Source organism: Gavia stellata, chromosome 23, assembly GCF_030936135.1.
Source record: "Gavia stellata isolate bGavSte3 chromosome 23, bGavSte3.hap2, whole genome shotgun sequence".
NCBI lineage: Eukaryota > Metazoa > Chordata > Aves > Gaviiformes > Gaviidae > Gavia > Gavia stellata.
Window position 1 is genome coordinate 1,225,354 of NC_082616.1, and position 19,203 is coordinate 1,244,556.

At 44.3% G+C, this 19,203-nt stretch overlaps 1 protein-coding gene across 2 annotated transcripts in view; it reads right to left on the reverse strand.

Annotated features, from left to right (window-relative positions):
• The window catches only part of GPCPD1 (glycerophosphocholine phosphodiesterase 1), a 47,390-nt gene extending 31,719 nt beyond the window's left edge, over positions 1-15,671 (reverse strand). For both annotated transcript variants that reach the window (XM_059828494.1, XM_059828496.1), the window contains exons 1-4: positions 15,630-15,671; positions 6,001-6,086; positions 2,348-2,432; positions 1,411-1,495 (exon numbers count right to left, since the gene is read on the reverse strand). In XM_059828494.1, the coding sequence (XP_059684477.1) occupies positions 1,411-1,495; positions 2,348-2,432; positions 6,001-6,049 (219 nt within the window). In that variant the 5' untranslated portion in view covers positions 6,050-6,086; positions 15,630-15,671. The remainder of the gene's footprint in view (positions 1-1,410; positions 1,496-2,347; positions 2,433-6,000; positions 6,087-15,629) is intronic.
• Positions 15,672-19,203: the final 3,532 nt, after the last annotated feature.

The window sequence follows — 19,203 nt, forward strand, 5'->3', positions numbered from 1 at the left end:
TAAACTTTTCAAATAATAAAACGGAAATTGCGTTGTCTATGAGCGCATTTTCTGCCAATCTGTTCTCATCAGGTGTACTATTGCTTACATTTTAAACTTAAGGGCATTTGTGAAAAATAGAAGAGTCCCATCAGAGCTGATAGGCTGAAAGAACTGATCTACTTTTGGCCTCAGTTTGACCTCAGAAAAATAAATCTATTATTGGCCTTCCCTTCTTTTGCCTCAGACATCAGTTTCCGTTTAGACTATTTCACATGCTGTAATGAAAAAACAGAATGCAGTCCCTCGTGTTTCATTTACAATTAGTATCCTTCACTGAGGTGATACCTCTGTCAAATATTTTTTCAGTGAAAGAAAGGCTAGTCCAGCTGACAAAAACTTACACACTCTTGACAGTAATTTAAAGTATTTAAAAGACATAGACCAGATGATTCTGTAACTCCTTTGCACATTTAGCTACAGCCTTCATAATCCCAATTTCAATGAAGAACTAAAGCCCAGGGTGAATAGCTACGGGATATTAAGAGTAAAAAAGACAGCAAAGACAGCTTTAAATGGGTTACTTCTTACAGTTACTAACTGTTTTTCTTCATAACAAGTAAAGAGTAGCTGCTTATTTTCCCAAATTAGTCCAACTTTTTTCTGGATGCAATCTCATCCCTAGTCTGAAGAACTTCCCCCTCACCCTAGTACGATTCCTACAGACCAATATACTGCCACATACATTCAACTCACATGCAACTTTGACATCAATACCTGTAAAAACACACCCGTGTCTGCCTCTTGGGCTTTTTCCCCCCCCAGGTCTTGCAAATACCTATATACAAACCTAGAGAAAACACTGGGATGCCGCATTCCTTGTTTTACCTTTTCACTCCAAGAGATTAACGTGTCAATTATGCAGCACAAAAGCTAGTTAATACTTCTCATGCTTCCCCAAAAAGTTCTGCAGTAATTTTAAAAACTGTAGTAGATTAGGCAAATTTAAATACATCTGCTCACACCAACCGTTTTTCTCCCTCTATCGCTTGCTTCCATGCTAGAGAACCTTGCCCTGCTGAAGTCCATATGCTATTTTAAGTGTAGAAGTTGTTACAGCCCCACTATAACTAACAAGAACTTCACTGTATCATTTAAACTTTATAATAATGTCAGGCATTTCACTATCACTGGAATTTTTAAAACTAACACTGGTAAAAGAGAGAAGACAATTTAACAAAAATAATTAAAGTTAACAGCATATGGTCATGTATTTCCAGAAGTGAACTGCTTGTATTTCCCCAAGTGTTTTAATGTTTCACATGTTGCAATTTAAGATTTATTTCTAAAATCTCAAGTTTAACTCAGAAAATCCTTAGAGATTTTTTTACTAAGGATGAGCCAACTTAAAATAGAAAAGGTTGTACATACCTTAGGTTCTAGGAAGTACCCTTTAAAATACCGATACCGAACAGGAACTCCTCTAGGAAGCTCTACAGTAGCTTTCCATAATTGACTGTGGGGAAAAAAAAGAAAAAACATATATGTCTGTCCTAAGTGATATTCTAAAATAAAGTTTAGCATATTGCTGCAAGAAAGGTTTTTACAAGGTAACTTAGCCAAACATGCACAAAGCACAATAAATGCTTAGAAGTGAAATTGCACTTTCCAACGTACAGATCTGAAGTGCTCTAACAGAGCGAGAATTCTCATCATCATTTAACAGATGGGAAAACCATGATGAAATAATTCAAGGACTCATCCAAGATCACACAGCAAGTCACTGACAGAATTATAAATGCACCCTGCGAGCTCTATTTTTCTGCATCATACAAACAGCAGTAGGCAGGGCACCATTTTAAGAAAACACTGAATTCCTCTGCTGCATTTAAACTTTCTTCATTTACATTCATGTTTACATACACAGAAAACACTTAAGAGTTTTAATGCAACTCTCATTTTATATAATCTTCTCCCCATCTCTTTATAGCCACAATAATAACTTGTATAGGTTAAAAAGAAAGTAAACATTATAAACATTTCCTGTAACTTGCTGTATAGTTAAGGGACTGAGAATTATCCATAGCAGTTTCTTATTCAAAATGTCTACAACTAAACTACCAAAATACGCCAGCCACAATGGTAGAAGCATCATCTGTACCTAGAAAAGCATACCCAAGTTAAACATTTTCTTGGACACATTCCTAAGCATTCATAATGTTCAAAGGCAACACAAGACATTCTGGAGAGTTTTACTAACAGTACATATAGCTCAATAGTTTACAAACTCAAAGCCAGAATAATTTGTTGCTCCAGAACTCCAGCTACTTCAAAGGGAACAAATAAAAAACCAAAAAACCCAACTTACCGATCGTCAGTTTGGAGGACCACTGCAACTTGTGGATTCCAATTTCCTAAAGCACTGCAGCTCCCGCATATTGCAAAAACCTCTCCTACAAAAAACCAAACAAACAGAAAAAACCCACAATCATCATTACTCAAACCTATATGGAATTAATAAGTACAGCCTACATGGTCAAACCTTCAAATACTTTAAAAACCCATCCAAACTCCCTCTTTTTGGTTCAGAAAGGAATTTCCTCCCCCCCCCCCAAAAAAAAAAAATTACAACAGTGTTTTCTTCTCCATCCTGAAGAAAGACCTCACAGAGAGGGACTACTGACAACCCCAGCCCTTAAAACGGCTGGCTTCCAAATCCTCCTGCAGTGATACTGTTCAAAAATCTCTGCAAATGCAGCAGGCAGATTTTCACTATAAAATGCTTATTGTCAAGATGAACCAGTTTTTTTCCCATATGCTGTATACTGTTTAGGGTTTTTTTTTAAAATATATATATACACACACAGTACTGAGGAAATATAAATGTCTAAAAATATAATTCTCTGAAATTCAGACCAATAATCTAGAAAGCAGGAACAAATAAGAGGTTGCTAGCATCAATATCAAGACAACACATCAATTTAATTTTATTCCTGTGAGAAATAAAATTAATTTTGCTGCTATGCTTTCTGGTTTTTATTGGATATAAAAACATAATGCTGTTACACAGACAAAAAAAAAAACCACCAACATTAAATTGTCACACTCTGTCTACCCTAATGCATACATACAGGAAGAACACAAAAGATTATAACAGTATAAGAATGCTTGATTCTGGGATATCCAGGAGTTAAAGTTAACATTGCAACTTATCCTTGTTTTTAATATAAAACACACACACACACACACACAGATACACACACACATGACTGTAAGAACAACAACAATGATAAATACAAACGGAAAGGACAAATTAGTGTTTTGCTTTTACAGAGTTTCAACAATATTTTTAGACACAAGAAAAAAACATCTGTTGTAGAAGGAGAGTATGTGAACTTTTAAGTATATTTATGCACCATCTGCTTAACCTTTTAGTCTTGCTATATAAAACGTAAGAACCACCAGAGTATTGGAGCAACTTCTAAATAAAATGTAATAATAAAATACTGAAATTTACTTCAGCCTCTAACAGGAAATGCCTAAATGTAAAGTTTCAGACAAAGTCACCTTTAAACCAAAGTAGACATGAGGAAATTCATCTGAAGTTAAATTAGCCCCTAATACGGAGGGGGCGGGATGGACCATTTGAGAAAAAAGGGAGTGGGTATCCAGAACCATCCTGCATGCCTCAGTAGGAAAAAGCAAGGCTCAAACTGACAGCTGAAAACTCTGAGATAAAAAAAATAGCATTAATCTTAAGAAAAGCAAGATACAAGTATCTGTGATGGTGATTTCATGTTCTCAAACTGGGAAAGTAGTAGCAGTAGTGTTGGAGCCACAATAATCTGAAGATACAAAGGAGGCAAGATAAAACAACAAAGATACACTACCTTTTACTAAGCCAAATACCATAGCTGGAACTTCAAGTCTGAAATAAAAGTTTTGAGGACGTACTTATGCCTCTAAAATTGTGTCCATTTTTTCCAGCTATACAGGTTAATCTAAACAACCAGGTTTGTTTATGAAAGCAACCCCTGCAGACCCAGGGGTTGCAAAAAATTTACAAAAGCCAGGAATTAAGTAAGTTAATTTGTTCCTAAAAACAGCCTACTGAAATAATTTTTGATAACGTCTTGAACTACAACCCCTTTTTTTATAAAATCCTTTGTTCCAAACCATTAAAAAAAATCCAAGCTTTTTGGATGCTCACTGTAAGCATACAAATGAAGACAAAAATCAGCTGCACCAGTATACTTGCTATGCAATTCACTGCACGCAATTGCCTAGGTCAGGTGCTTTACCTTTTCCACTCTGTACGGAGGCATATTATGGGGTTTTTTTGCAGGGAGGAGGTAAAGGCGGGGGGCAGGGGGAGACCACCTGAATACCACACAGTTAGAATTTCTGACTGGAGATATTAAACTAAAATTCTTTTAATATCCCTTTAAAACAGCAGCATTTAGTACATCTTAGTACACACCTGCCAATCTCTCAAGTGCCCTCTAAATTATATTCCTCTTAGTAGCAGCTAGCTAGAATAGTTTTCTGGTGGTTTGTTGGTTTTTTTTTTTAAACCAACAAAAATGTGTGAACATTCAGTGAATACTTATCACTCAGTAAGGTACAACACACAAAAGGCAATACTTGAATAACCAACTAACTACTCACCATGGTGATCTGACAAAATCAGCACACGATTTCCAAATAAACTGGAAATTTTGCCATTTGTAGAACTGTGCTGAAAACCTACCTCTCTTCTTTCACAAGACGGCATCTTGCCACTGCTGCATCTCAAATCTCTTCTCCCCAGTCAAAAACAACAGTATCAATATTGTCATAAGCAGAAGCAACCTTCTGTGTCACCTGTTTATGCTATACATATGATAGGTATTTTCAGGTACTTCCGTGTAACCAGCCACTGAGGCAGGATCTAGTTCTCTCTAATGCTAATTTTTGTTGCTGGTGTTACCAGTAAAAGTTACACATCCAAGGTCAACTTTGCTAGTGACAGTGCCATCACAACAGTGGAAGCAACACTGTAAACAGAGCACAAAGAGCACAGTTTGCAATACTCCATTATACAGCCACACCAGTGCTCTGTAGCCTCATTTGATCTAAGGTCAATTTATTCCTGAATTTTAAAGTTTTCCCCAGAATGCTATAAAAACACTACTCCTTACTAAAGGCTTCATGTCCACATTGTCTGTCAGTGTTCAGTTCCTAAATTCCCAGTCAAATGGGAGAAACACAGGAGAGGTCTAACATGGGGCAGATGTCAAAACTTTTAACATGTTTTTATCATTTTTCTTCCCCAACTACAACAGACACGTATACCATCTGGTATTTGTCTGTAACAGGAATTTTGCCAATCTCTACATGCTCCCACATTCATCTGCTTCTGTTAGGCAACCACCAATTATTTTTTGGTGTCCTTCCTTCGAAGTAATAAGCAGAATTTATCAACACTATATCTTGGTGTTCTACATGATTTGACACCTTGTGTTCCTCATTTAGGTTACAGAACTTATTTGACACGTTTTTGCACACATAGAATATTGAATTAAGCTGCATATTCTTTCTGTCCTTAAGTCCTAGGAGAGGTCACATGTTGTTATGGAGAACTTTCAACAGGGATGCAGAGAGAATAAAAACCAGAACAAACACGTCAATGCGTGCCTGACTATCATGGTCCAGAATGTAAATACTCCTTCCCATAGAATAAAAAGTTACCAGAGACAGAACACTGGTTTTAAAGCAATCATAACCATTTCAGTTAGCATCAAAATCTCTAGCACGGTATGAAAATCGTTTTTTGAAGAAAAAGGTAAAAATTAATTCCCAAATTTAATTTTCAAATTCCTATGTGAAATTACTGTATTTTACAATGACTTATCATTTTACTATTTGAACTGACATGTTTTTTACCTCTGAAGAAAACAGAAAAGACAGCCTTTGAACATTCTTCTATTCAGTTTTCTTCTAGTTAAACCATATAAAAAGAAGAAAGCATGATTTGGGTACCTGGTACTGATGGTCCTCTTACTTCAAAAGTGACTTGAGAAGAGGTCATACTTGCAGAACTTTTTTCTTAGGATAGCTGAAATCTCCTATAGTGGGAGGAAAAAGATACTACATTTCAGGAACAATACACTACATCTGTTGCTGTCCTAAGAGGAAACACGAATCCCACCACTTACAGGGAAACAAGCCACTAGTAATGTTACTGTTTGAGTGAGCAGTAAAAATAGAAAGCTCTTTAAAACCAGCAGCAGACCCAGAAAATAGCATCCGGTTGCACAAGACACTGTTGCAACAGTAGCACAAGAAAAAGACTACTAAATCAAATACCATATGCAAGTATCAATACCATGTAGCATTCATCAGTCTGAAGCTGAGATTTTTCAAAAACCCCTGTTTTGACTAATTTTACTCCCAAAGAGGCCACTGGAAGTTTTATTATAAGACACTTAAGATTAAGACCTTTGGCAAGCAGTAACTTCTGACTGTCTCCCTATGCTATTCTTCAGCATCCTCTTCAAAACACAAGAAAGGTTTCATAGATAAGCACTACCACCTTGAAGGAAAAAGGGGAAGAACCCATGACAGATGACAGCTCTCTGCTGACACAGGCAGTGAGCTGTTCATCACCTTGGACTCTGCGCCCCGACCAGTACTTCCAGCCTTTCACATGAAGCATCAGCAACTAGAAGCACCAAGCAGACTTCAAAACACCACCAGAGGAAGGGACTGCCTAAAGCCTCTGTAGCCAGGATAGTACTTGGAACCCTGCTTCAATTTTCTACCCTTCTCCAATACACAATAACTTGATGGAAAAAAGCTGGCAGAATCCCACTCTCCCCATTACAGCAGAAACACTATTGATGTAAAATATCCTTCTATATTATTTATAAAGTCCAGATGTTGCTAGAGTAACTGTCATCACCCAAGTATATTCCTTTGGACATGGGTTACAAAATAATCATACTAATCACATGAGAGCATTGCAAAGTTAATTCTGCAACAAATTCATTCCTTTGTATCATTGTGGTCCAAGCAAATAGAATGTTTTTGTTGCTATTTTTGAACAGGACAAAAGCAGTTTATTCCAGTACAATGTTGGTCATCAATCCTTTAGTAACAGCCTTAGAAGAATCACAGAATCACTAAGGTTGGAAAAGACCTGTAAGATCATCAAGTCCAACCACCAACCAACACCACCATGTCCACTAAACCATGTCCCACAATGCCACGTCCACACGTTCCTTGAATACCTCCAGGGAGGGTGACTCCACCACCTCCCTGGGCAGCCTCTTCCAGTGCTTCACCATTCTCTCAGCAAAGAAATTTTTCCTAATATCCAATATAAACCTCCCCTGGTGCAACTTGAGGCCATTTCCTCTTGTTCTGTCACTTGTCACTTGGGAGAAGAGGCCAACACCCACCTCACCACAACCCCCTTTCAGGCAGTTGTAGAGAGCGATGAGGTCTCCCCTCAGCCTCCTCTTCTCCAGACTGAACACCCCCAGCTCCCTCAGCCGCTCCTCAGCAGACTTGTGCTCCAGACCCCTCACCAGCTCCGTCGCCCTTCTCTGGACACGCTCCAGCACCTCAATGTCCTTCTTGGAGTGAGGGGCCCAAAACTGAACACAGCATTTGAGGTGCGGCCTCACCAGCGCCGAGTACAGGGGCACCATCACCTCCCTACTCCTGCTGCCCACACCATTTCTGATACAGGCCAGGATGCCGTTGGCCTTCTTGGCCACCTGGGCACACTGCTGGCTCATCTTCAGCCGGCTGTCAACCAGCACCCCCAGGTCCTTTTCTGCTGGGCAGATTTCCAGCCACCCGTCCCCAAACCTGTAGCGTTGCATGGGGTTGTTGTGACCCAAGTGCAGGACCCGGCACTTGGCCTTGTTGAACCTCATACAATTGGCCTGGGCCCATCCATCCAGCCTGTCCAGATCCCTCTGCAGAGCCTTCCGACCCTCGAGTAGATCAACACTCCTGCCCAACTTGGTGTCATCTGCAAACTTGCTGAGGGTGCACTCGATCCCCTCATCCAGATCATTGATAAAGTATTAAACAAGACCAGTCCCAAAACTGAGCCCTGGGGGACTCCGCTTGTGACCGGCCGCCAACTGGATTTCACTCCATTCACCACAAAGAACTAACGACGTTAGAGAGCAATCTTCCTTTTATTAGCTCTACTACAAGCCGTTGCCTTCAAAGAGCACAGGGTAGTTTAACAGAAGCCTTGGAAGCAAGAAAAGCTAAAGAAAGTCAGATACCAAGTAGGAAAAAATATAGAGGGGAAAAAAAGCTCATAATCAATCCTCATTCCTCCCGGGCAATCAGACAGTTAGTTAAGGTCTGAAGTTTAAACACCTACAATTTTTCTTCTGGATCTCCTCCTCCTCCTCTCAATCTATTCCTCTTCTAATTATTGCTGCCTTGCCTTTACATCCCTTTTTCTCCTCCCTTATTTCCCTCTCTTCATGTCAAGAGAGATGACTTCTCAGTGGTAAAAGGAGAGGAAGAAAACGGTTGCAATATAGATGCTTCTGGTCATATATTCCAATTCTCTAAGTTATCTTTTACAACTAACATTTCTGCAAATGATAAAACCCCAAACTACTGAAGCTAGAAATAAGCACACTTAATAAACACGAATTCGAAGAAGGGCACACCCCTTATGAACTTTGTCATGTCTGTGTCATTAGGCAGTCTGTATGTTAACAGTTACACATTCTAGCATTTATTTTTAGCAGTTATTTATAGACACAGAAGCGCAGCATGTTTCAGTGCTGCAACTAAAACCGGACTTGTGAAACTGGTCCAGTGTGATACAAAAATCTCAGTTTGAAGCAGAGAATATAAACTACTACTGTGCATTTATGATGACACTGAATAGTTCAGAACCTTGGTTGCGTTCATCGACTGTCCTCGCTTGGACACAGTTTAACTGAAAAAGCAGAAGAGCCAAAGGGGAGATGAAGCAAAAAGCCTTGCCAAAGACTACAAAGCAGCTAAGTGACAGCTGAAGCCTGAACCCAGTTCTCCAAAGCAAGAACAGGCTTTTGCCTTGTAAAAAAAGCTGTTTCCAAAGCCAATGCAACATGACTGTAAATTAAACTTGACGAAAACCAGCATGTCTGCCTTACTCCAAATTAATTAACTACCCATCCGTTCCTAGAGGAAATCTGAAATCATGTTATTAAGTCTATAAAGCTTTTAGCCAATCTTGTAAAAATCCTGTGTACCTACTTGCAAGACATTTGTGGGCTTTTCTAAACCACCTAGCAAAAGAATATTATTTTTTATATAACAGTAGTAAATTGTGAGGAGATTTTGATAAACTGATTTTGTAAAGTTGTCAACATTCTGCTCAAAAGGCTTTTTATCTTGACAACCTATTCAACCTGCCCAAGGGATGTATATCAGGAGAAGAAAAACTCTGGTGTACATCACCAAACGCAGGCATGATTTTTCTAGCAGAACTGCACTTACATTCACATTTAGGGTCAAAGTACTACCCCTCATTTTGAAGAAACAGCTTTTCTAGCAGAGCACAGTACGTAACACACAGCAAGGAAAAAATAGATCTGCTTTTTGTTAATGAACCAAGCCTATGTTGTATATTATCATAAACTTATGAAGCATTCTGTACTTTCAAGACATGACACGAAAATGCTTTATTTAGGGAAAAAAAGCATAGGTTTAACTGTCTAGTTACTGATGGTTCCTGAGAAGAGGGAGTCGTTTAATTCCCAGAAATGGCAAGAAACCCTAGACAATCAAATCCTCTGACCAGTAGGTGTCAGGCAATCTTTTGAACCCCAAGTTCCTTCCTTCAGTCTTTCAGTACTGCCTCAAGAAAGCAGCTGACCAAGAATAACAAAATCCTCTCTGCTCCCCACACCTGTAAAGATGGACTGTTTGGGAGAATGTGAAGAATCCTCAGCTCAGAGAGGTCATAACGGTCCGCTTAGGGGAACTGAAACAAGTTAAAACAGTTACATTAAAAATGTTAAACGCTTCCTAATCAGCAAATATTAATCAAGTCAACTGAGCAGATTTACGAACTAGAAGACCCTGTGCCACAACCATTTTTAAGCAGCCCTCGGGTTCAAAACTATTAAAGCTGAATTCACATCTGCTGCAACTACATGCATCCAAGTGCTAGCCTGGGGTGCAAACAATTGCCCCTCATCCTAAGTCCCACTCCATCCCTCTGGTCAGCCTTTATGTACTACACTACATGTAAGCAAGCAATGAACACTTGAATCTCAGTCATTTCCTCATGAAAAACAGAGGTCTCAGCCAGGTACATATTCACACAATGGTATCAGCACTTCACTAAAGAAAAAAGTGCTTCTCTACGTAGAGATTCTTGCTTTTACAACCAAAACATGTTCTTTCCCCCGTCATGTCACAGTTCAATTCTTTCACACTCTCTTCCTTTCGCAAAGCAAACCCTTACCTTTCACAATCTCTGGAGGCTTCCCAAGGTGATGCTGATGGCACCGCAGCAGCAGCACTGAGTCCTGGGGCTGTACTGTCCTGCCTTCAAAAGCTTGACTCAGGTAACCCTGCCCACCAACCGACCTCACTGTATAAAATAGGCTGTCTGCAAGTCTTCCAGAGCAGGGGCAAGATCAACAGCCCAGTAGGTAGGGTCATGGGCAATCTTGGTTCCCCTGCCACAAGACAAAGCTCTCCTCATGGTCTTAGACAGGAAGAAAAGCAACTGGGAATCTTGCAGTTTCAGAAATCCACTTACTTGCCTTCATCCACCCAAAAGAAAAGCAACAAAGATTTTAATCATAGTACCCTGCAGGCTGAACAGAAGAGAAAAAATGTACTCTTTGTTCTAATATTGCCTATAAAGCTTCCCTTTCAATTTTCTCCTCCTCATGGGCACCTGAAGGAGTACAAGAGTGACAGGAAGTAATGCATTTCCCTAATAATAGAGAACCCAAGCTCTCCCCTCCAGATTCTAGAAGGACATTTCTAGAAGATGCAGGCAAACAGCCTTGGACCCCTGAAGGCACTTGGAAGATGAGAAAAGACGACATTTCAGACTCTCCTTCTGGCATAACACAATCAACTATTAATGTATCACAAAATACCATAGCTTTCCTCCAACATGAGGTAGCAAAGGTCATCATGGATGGTGAAGACCAAGATAATTTTTGGTTGTAGTCAAAATATACCAGAACATGGACTTAATTTAATAATTCCAAGCTTGAAGTTCATTTGAATCTTCTGGCTTACAGGTCTGGTGGTATATAAAACCCCTTCATGACCCTTCAGCTTTAGTAGATTATTTCCCCCTTAATTTCCTTAAACTTTCCAATATATTTTAAGAGGTATTGGCTGTTTGCTGTCCCATATCCTATATTCAGTATTTCAGGCTTAGATAAATACACACCAAGTAATCTGGGACGATCTTGGAATATAATAGCCTAGCTTGCAAACACTGAACAAATTTTCGACTCATAAAAATTCATAGCATTCATAAAGCCAGATGACATGCTCCCTCCCAATACAAGTGAGATTTTTAATAGTAACTCAAATAGGTCTGCAAGGCTCTGACTTCTAACGCTGTAAGGGCGATGCTTGAGACAGGCTTGAAGTACGATGTGATCATTTTTTTTTCTACTGCAGAGACTCAGAAGCCTGAAGGCCTTGAACTTTCTTTTTCTTGTAAGGACAGAAAGCTTTCAAAATTAGGCAGGAAACACTTTAGGCAACAATATTAAGATAGATCTGAATGGAAAGATGACTTTATCAACTGTGAGTTGGCTGTAAGGGCTGCAGAATGGTTGGTTATATTCAGCAGCAGAAGGAAAAAAACACATTGACATCTAATGGAGGAAGAGAGGGGAAACAAACAGACCAAGCCTCAAGAAGTTCTACACTAACTTTCTCAATTGGAGGGGCCTGAAGGGAAGATTTCTATTGAAAATAATCAGAACTCACAACAAAAATAACTTCAAGATTAAAGAGGAAGGAAAATGCTGCTCTTCCAGTACATGAAGGGAATCCAAAGTTTTGCAAGTTCTGTCCTCTCTAGGATGCATCTAATGGAGTGTGAACTAAAACAACTTCATTTAACCTCTTAGAAGTTAGATGACCCAGATCATATCAGACCTCGATGCTTTGCATGGACTTAGTCCATTGAGGATAATCAGTATTTGGCAACATGCTGATGAGAAAGCCGAAAAGCAGCAGACCTACACCGAAATATGCTGTGTTACGTTTTTTCCCCTCTCACCCCCTGAAAAGCCCCAACATCCCATCTGAAGTATTAGTAGAAATTTCTGACTTAAAGCTATCAACCCAAAACTCTCTTGGGTAACATTATGTTTAAGGATGATGGGATAATACGCAACACAGATTCTTCAGTGAGGGTAAAATACAGCTTATAAAAGCATCTTTTTAATGGGTGAATTTTTTTACGATATCCAGGTATATACATTTTTTATAGGTACTTAATGGGATTTTTCAAAGGTAATTAGACAGACAGTTAAAATGAGACAGCTAGGTACCTAGGTGCCATGATATTCCCATAATGCATTTTAATACTTTCAAACACCTGGTTCTTAAAGTAAGAATATTTTTAACAACTGTATTACTGAATTTGCTTAGTTATCTGTAGAAAAATAAAGACCATCTGTGCACAAAAAGGCTCTTTCATACCGTTAGCACACATGTCATCTCAGACCACAGTGCAGACCACTGGTACTGCAAAAAGTAAATGTATGCACAATTATTTTAAAATATCTCTCCATTTTTTTGCATAGAAAGATCAAAAGGGTAAGGACTAGAAGGCTGCAGTAGCTTTTGCTTTTATTTTTCTGATCTTAAGCAGACATTCTCCACGTCAAAAGTACAGACTCACGAGACTTATCATCACCAAGAAGAGGTCTAGCTCCAGCCTGAAGCAGGGAAAGGTGCCACCGTCCCAGCCATGTCATTCGACAGCTGAGCGTGCACGCTGGCAGGAGCGGGGCCGATGCAGAGCAGATGCAGGGCACCACAGTCCCCACAACCTCCCTCGGGAAGCCTGCATTTGAACACCACCACGCACTGTGGGAGAAGGTACTGTATTTACATTTTACCTTCTTGAAAGCTGTACTATACGCAGCAATAGCAAATCCACCACGCGTCAGATCTGGTGCTGTGCTGAACAAGGAAGAGATAGGAGCCTAAGCACACAAAACTGCTGGTTTAAGACACCGTTTTGTCATTTTTACTCACAGCATTAGACTCTCAAGCATAAAGTATCGACTCGCGTTACTTCAGACTATACCTTTACTATTTAAATGATAACTATTCAAATCTAATTAAACTTGTAGTGTGCAGAAGAGATTTTGTTGCTTGTGGTTGGTCCTAACAAGGTATCAGAATATTATGAAGTACATCTAAAGTAAGAAAAGAGGTATATATGATTAAGTAACAATGGTCGACAACACCTGGATTTTAGAAAAAGGTCAGAGCATATGCTTGTCAGGACGTTGACTCCAACAACTGGAGAGGAATTTTTAGAAACAGCATTACAGCATCAACTCCTTCATTTTCACCCAAACAACCAGAAGGTTCTTCCTGCCCCCTCCTTCCCCCCCACACCTTGACTGCGCGAGAAGGACAGCCACAAAGTCAGCAGCTCTCTCATACTGCATTGCAGTATTAACACTGGACAGAAAACAAACTTGCATACAAGATTTGGACATGCTGTTCTGATTCAAAGGCAGGAATTTTATCAATAGCACTATGGTGACATTTAGAAAGAAGCAAAGCCTGAGTACTATTTCTGAAACAGGATCACATTAGTGAGAAGCAATAGAGAAAAATATCTTTGAGATGCTATTTTCAGTATCAATTTAACTACCCATTTGCAGGGCCAAGCCAGCCCTGGTAATCAAACACAAGATCCCTATCTGACATACTGCGTTCACCTATAATGCATCTGCTTGGTTTTAAATAACAGGTGCTTGGTTTTAAATAACAGGAACGTAATGGTTTTCAGCATTTCTTAAATTCCTGTCCATGCAGCAGACTCTTCTGTCTTAGCTACGTCACAGCAGTTTTATAGACAAAGTTCTTGAAAAAGACAGGAAACGGCTGGGGCAGGTTTGCAAGTAAACCAGAATGGCCTCGCTCTGATTTCTCTTTGCTGAAGCGTTGTTCATTATTAACGTGTGACTGACAAGATCTTAAGCAAGTAGCAATTTAGCTTTTTGTGATCACACTAACATTCCTCACTGAGAAATGACATGGACAAATACATGTGCAACGCTCCCCACAGCTCTCAGTACTCAATACAACAACGAACAACTTTTTTAAAGGTTTTTCAAAACCTGTATCCATTTTATTGAGAAGCAAGCCACTTTTCTAAGAGATTAATTATGCGGCAGTTTAGACTAGCAGCTTCTATTCAAGACAGAGCGTTCCCCTGATTTTTTAATATCTTCTGTAGTTATTTTACAGGCAACGGTGCTAGAATAGAAATACATATAAAAATGTATTTGGAAAAATATCTTTTATGATAAAAAGCAATTCCACTTATCAACTATCTCACTCTACCATTAACATTTAAAATATTTTGAAGGCCAATCTCCCTCTAACAGCGCATGCTTTAATGAATTAAAACACTAACACCCTGCAAGACAAGCTGTCGATTGAAAAAGCAGAAGAAAGGAAGAAAAAAAAACCAGGAAAATGAATCTGCGCCTCCTGCAACAGCCTGGTTAGGAAGCAGGTAACAAAGCCAATCTAGAGCTGCCTTATTAGCCCATATGAGATCAAGAACACGAAACAGAAGCCGTTAGCATTGCTAGCGTGTTCCTTCAGCCCAGAGCAGAGCCGAAGAGCAGGGCCGAGCCCGCACACCCCCACCGACCGCCGCCGCAGGGTGTCCGGCCCGCCGCACCCCGCGGCCGGTCTGTCGGGGACCCGCCGGGGGCCGCTGCCCCACCGCAAGCCCCGCACGGCGCGGCGCCGCGGCCCCGGCTGCCGGAGGGGAGGCGGCGCGCCGCGTCCCCGGGCCCGCCCCGTCCCAGCCTGCCGGCCGCCTACATAATGCGGCAGCCGCGGGGCGGCCCCGGGCGAGGGCTTTGGCCGCGGACGTAAATAAACAGACCCGCCGGCCCGGCGTGTCCCCGGCCGGCAGCCCGCCAAGCCACGCTCACCGGGTGACAGCCCGGGGCACGGCCGCCGCAGCGCCCGGCGCGCCTGCCGCCCTCCCGGCGCGATGCCCCCCGCCCCGGGCCGTGCGGGCCCCCCCGGTCACCCCCAGCGGCACGCAGCCTCTCTCCTCCCGCCCCCCCCGCCACGGGGCACGCAGCCACCCCCCCGCCGGGAAAGCTGCGGGCGCCGTCCCGCTCCCCGGACCGCGCACTCTCCCCCCCGATCCCCTCCGCGCCGAGCGCCATCCCTCCCCTCAGGTCGCCGCACACCGACCCGCACCCCCGCGACCGCCCGCAGCGAGCGCGGCACCGCTCCCCACAGCGCCCTCCCGCCGCCGGGGCGCGAGCCGAGCCCAGCCGACCCGCCGCAGGCCCCAGGCCTCCCCCCGGGGCACGCACCGGCCGTCCCCCGCCGCCGCACGGCCCCACCGCGATACCCGGCCGGCGGCGCGGGCTGACCTGGCCAAGCGCCGCTGTCGGCTCCCAAACCCTTTGCGCGGGGCTGCGGGCGGCGCCGCCCGGGCTCCCTGCCCCTCCTCCCGCGGCCGGGGTCCGCGCCCGCTGCCCGGGGCCGCCTGACAGCGCGGGGGAGGGGGAGGGGAGGGGGCGGCGCGGCCGCCAACCGGTTCCAGCTGCCCCCGGCCGAACCGGGGAGGGGCGGAGGAGGTGGCCGCACGTGACCTCCCCGGCTGACGCGTCGCTCCCCGTGGCTTCGGCCCCGCCTTCCCCGCCGCAGCCAATAAGAAGCGAGCAGGAAGGGCGGAGGAAGACGCTGCCTTTTCCTCGAAAGCCCCGGGCCGGGCGGCGCCTGGGGGCGGGGTGAGGGAGCGAAGGGGCGGGGCTAAGGAAAGGCGCGGTGCCTGAGGGGACCCGGGCCGGTGGGCGCGGGGGGGCAGCCGGCTTGCGGCTGCCTGCCCGCGGTCGGGGCGACCTCAGGGCTCGGCCCCGGCAGTTCCCCGCACCGTCCCCCCAAGACCTCCCGCGGGGGCAGTGGCACGGCTTCCCCCCGGCGCCCTCCCGACACCGCGGCGCCAACCGACGCCCCTCAGGCCCCGGGTCCCCTCAGGGGCACGCCTCAACCGTCCCCCTGCCGCCGCCGCTACATAGTCCACACACACCCACACATCCCCCAGCCCCGGCCGGCGGCGCGGACTGACCTATCCGAGCGCTGCAGCCGCTTTCCGACCCCTTTGTGCGGGGCTGCGAGCGAGCAGCGCCGCCCGGGCTCCCTGCCCCTCCTCCCGCTGCCCGGGGCCGCCCGACAGCGCGGGGCGGGGGGGGGGGGGCGCAGCGCGGCCGCCAACCGGTTCCAGCTGCCCCCGGCCGAAGCGGGGAGGGGGCTGGCCCACGTGACCTCCCCTGGCCGACGCGTCACTCCCCGTCGCTCCCGTCCCGCCTTTCCTCCTGCAGCCAAGAGGAGGGCGGGGGGAGATGTGCCGTTCCCTCGAAAGCCCCGGGTCTGAGGGAGGGGGCTGCTCTGAGGGGGGCCTCGTTGCTCTGAGGGGGGCCTCGTTGCTCTGAGGGGGGCCTTTGCTCTGAGGGGCCCGTTGCTCTGAGGGGCCCGTTGCTCTGAGGGCGGTGAGGCGGTGGGGAGTGGTGGCTGCATGGGGCGGGGGTGAGCTGAGGAGTGGGAGCCTGGTAGGGGCCTTGCTGAGGTGAGGCGGGCTTCCACTGCCATCTTCCTACCCCCCCGAGGTCACCTTACCTCAGCTGTAGTCCCCGTGACTCAGCCTGGGAGTGTGAGGGCTCCTCTGGGGACAGGTAGCCCTGTTTCCTTGAGGTGCTGTTGCCTTGCAGTGGCTTAGGCTGGTGGTGAGCTCGTGGCATCGGCGCACGATGGCTTTTTTTGGTGGTACTAAGGGGCAGGCAGCACGCCTTCCTCAAAAGGCTTTGGTCTCCGTGGATTTGATGGTGGCCATCTATCTCCATGTGCACTTTTCTGAGGCCCTGCCGGCTGCCTCCGTCACCCGCTGAAATGTGGGGTGGTGGGAGCTGCTGCCCCCCGCTCCCCACATGCCTGGGTTGGGGCTCCCGGGGAGCCCCCCTGCTGTTGTGCAGGCTCTGCCTCTTCCTCTGCGCAGGTCCGGTTGCCCATGTACCCAGTTGCATGAGCAAAAGGGCTGTCATTCATGGTACAGCCAAAAAGATGTCTTCACAGTAACAGCACCAAGGCAAACTGATGTGGGAATGCCCATGCTGGGGTTTTGAAGTCGCAGGCGGTGTTTAAGCATGATACCTGTGTCAAGCTGCTGAGGGAGCTGAGATTGCTCAGTCTGGAGAAGAGGAGGCTGAGGGGAGACCTCATCGCTCTCTGCAACTACCTGAAAGGGGTTGTGGTGAGGTGGGTGTTGGTCTCTTCTCCCAAGTGACTAGCGACAGGACAAGAGGAAATGGCCTCATGTTGCGGCAGGGGAGGTTTAGGCTGGATATTAGGAAAAATTTCTTTGCTGAGAGAATGGTGAAGCACTGGAACAGGCTGCCCAGGGAGGTGGTGGAGTCACCATCCCTGGAGGCGTGCAAGGAACGTGTGGACATGGCACTGCGGGACATGCTTTAGTGGGCATGGTGGGGTTGGGTTGATAGTTGGACTTGGTGATCTTACAGGTCTTTTCCAACCTTAGTGATTCTGTGATATTTCAGGGTAGCTGACACCACTGAGTGACGATCCTGGGGAGCTTTGCTGCGCTACGACATAGTGTTGTGTGTGAGACTACGACCTTGTGGCCTTCCTGAGGCCTGATTTTATGACAAAAAGGGGTATCCCACTGGAATTCACCCAACAAAGTATCAGCAAATAGAGGTAAAATATTTTACTCCGTGTTTTTGAGGGAGGTTGTGCTCTGTCTTGTAGCAGAGCTATGTCATTGTAATAGTATGACCAGTCCTTTCACTCTAATAAAAGTTTGCGTAAATAGTTTGGTAAGGAATTTGTTTCTGCTTTACACAACTTGATTCAGCTGACAAAGAAGCTGCAGTCTGAGTATGTGCAGAATCCTGTCTTGCATTAGGAGTTAGTGCCATTACAAGTATGCTGCTCTATGCCCCTTCCATCGTTGTTTAAATAAACAGAGGGCTATTTTCCATTCATTCATCCCCTGCAAATCCAGCCATGTTTATAAGTAATTTGTGACACAGCCCTGGATGTTGTAGGGAAAATGAATGTTAATATCAGATGTTCTATACCAGAAAAGTATGTAATACTTCTGAATTACAGAGGTCTTCTGAGGTCTTTATGATCAGAGTATACTGCTTAAAGGAAAAAAAGGTAGGGGGGAGGTTTGCGGTAAAAGGAAATGATAACCAAAAGCAGTTTATTTTGAAGCCAAAAGGATAAGAGGAATTTCTCTGGGTAAGGAGGAGGGAGGGTTGGTGGAAAGAGCTTGTTGGGAAGTGAGGAACTTGTTAAACATGAAGGTGAACTACTCTAGTTACAAACCTTTAGTAATTAAGTAAACATTAGGAGCCATCACTTCTACAGGTGCAATCAACAGTGAGCCAAAGAAAGAGGAAGAAGAAACTTCAGGGAAAATACTGTTTAGAAAAGTAATTGCTTACTTGTTTCCTCTTGCCCGTTTTTAAGATTTGTTAGTTCAAGTAATTTGTGGTAAAGCCTGGGATAGGATTGAACACTTTCAAATGTGCTTTGGTGTGTTAAATTTTTCAAAAATGGGTCTTTGATGTGGTGCCAGAGTCATGTTATAAAATTGTACCATTAAATTTTTGGCAAGAACTAAAAGTGTAACACTTGGTCTTTTTCAGCCCTAGCGTTTTGGCTGGATGCGGACATTTTCTGGAATAAACTATTATTGCATTTCCTACAGTAATTCATTATAGCCAAAAATTGCAATTTAAGCCGTAAGTAGATTAATGAAATACTCATGTGTTCATGTTATTAAAGATCTGCATCTCCCTCCTACTTCACTAAGGTAAAAGAAGCTAATATAATCAGCTCAATTGAAATGCTTAGAAAATTCTCTTTTTCTTCTTGTAAACTTATGTGATTGATTTCAGCTAAAAGCTGACATTTTGTCAA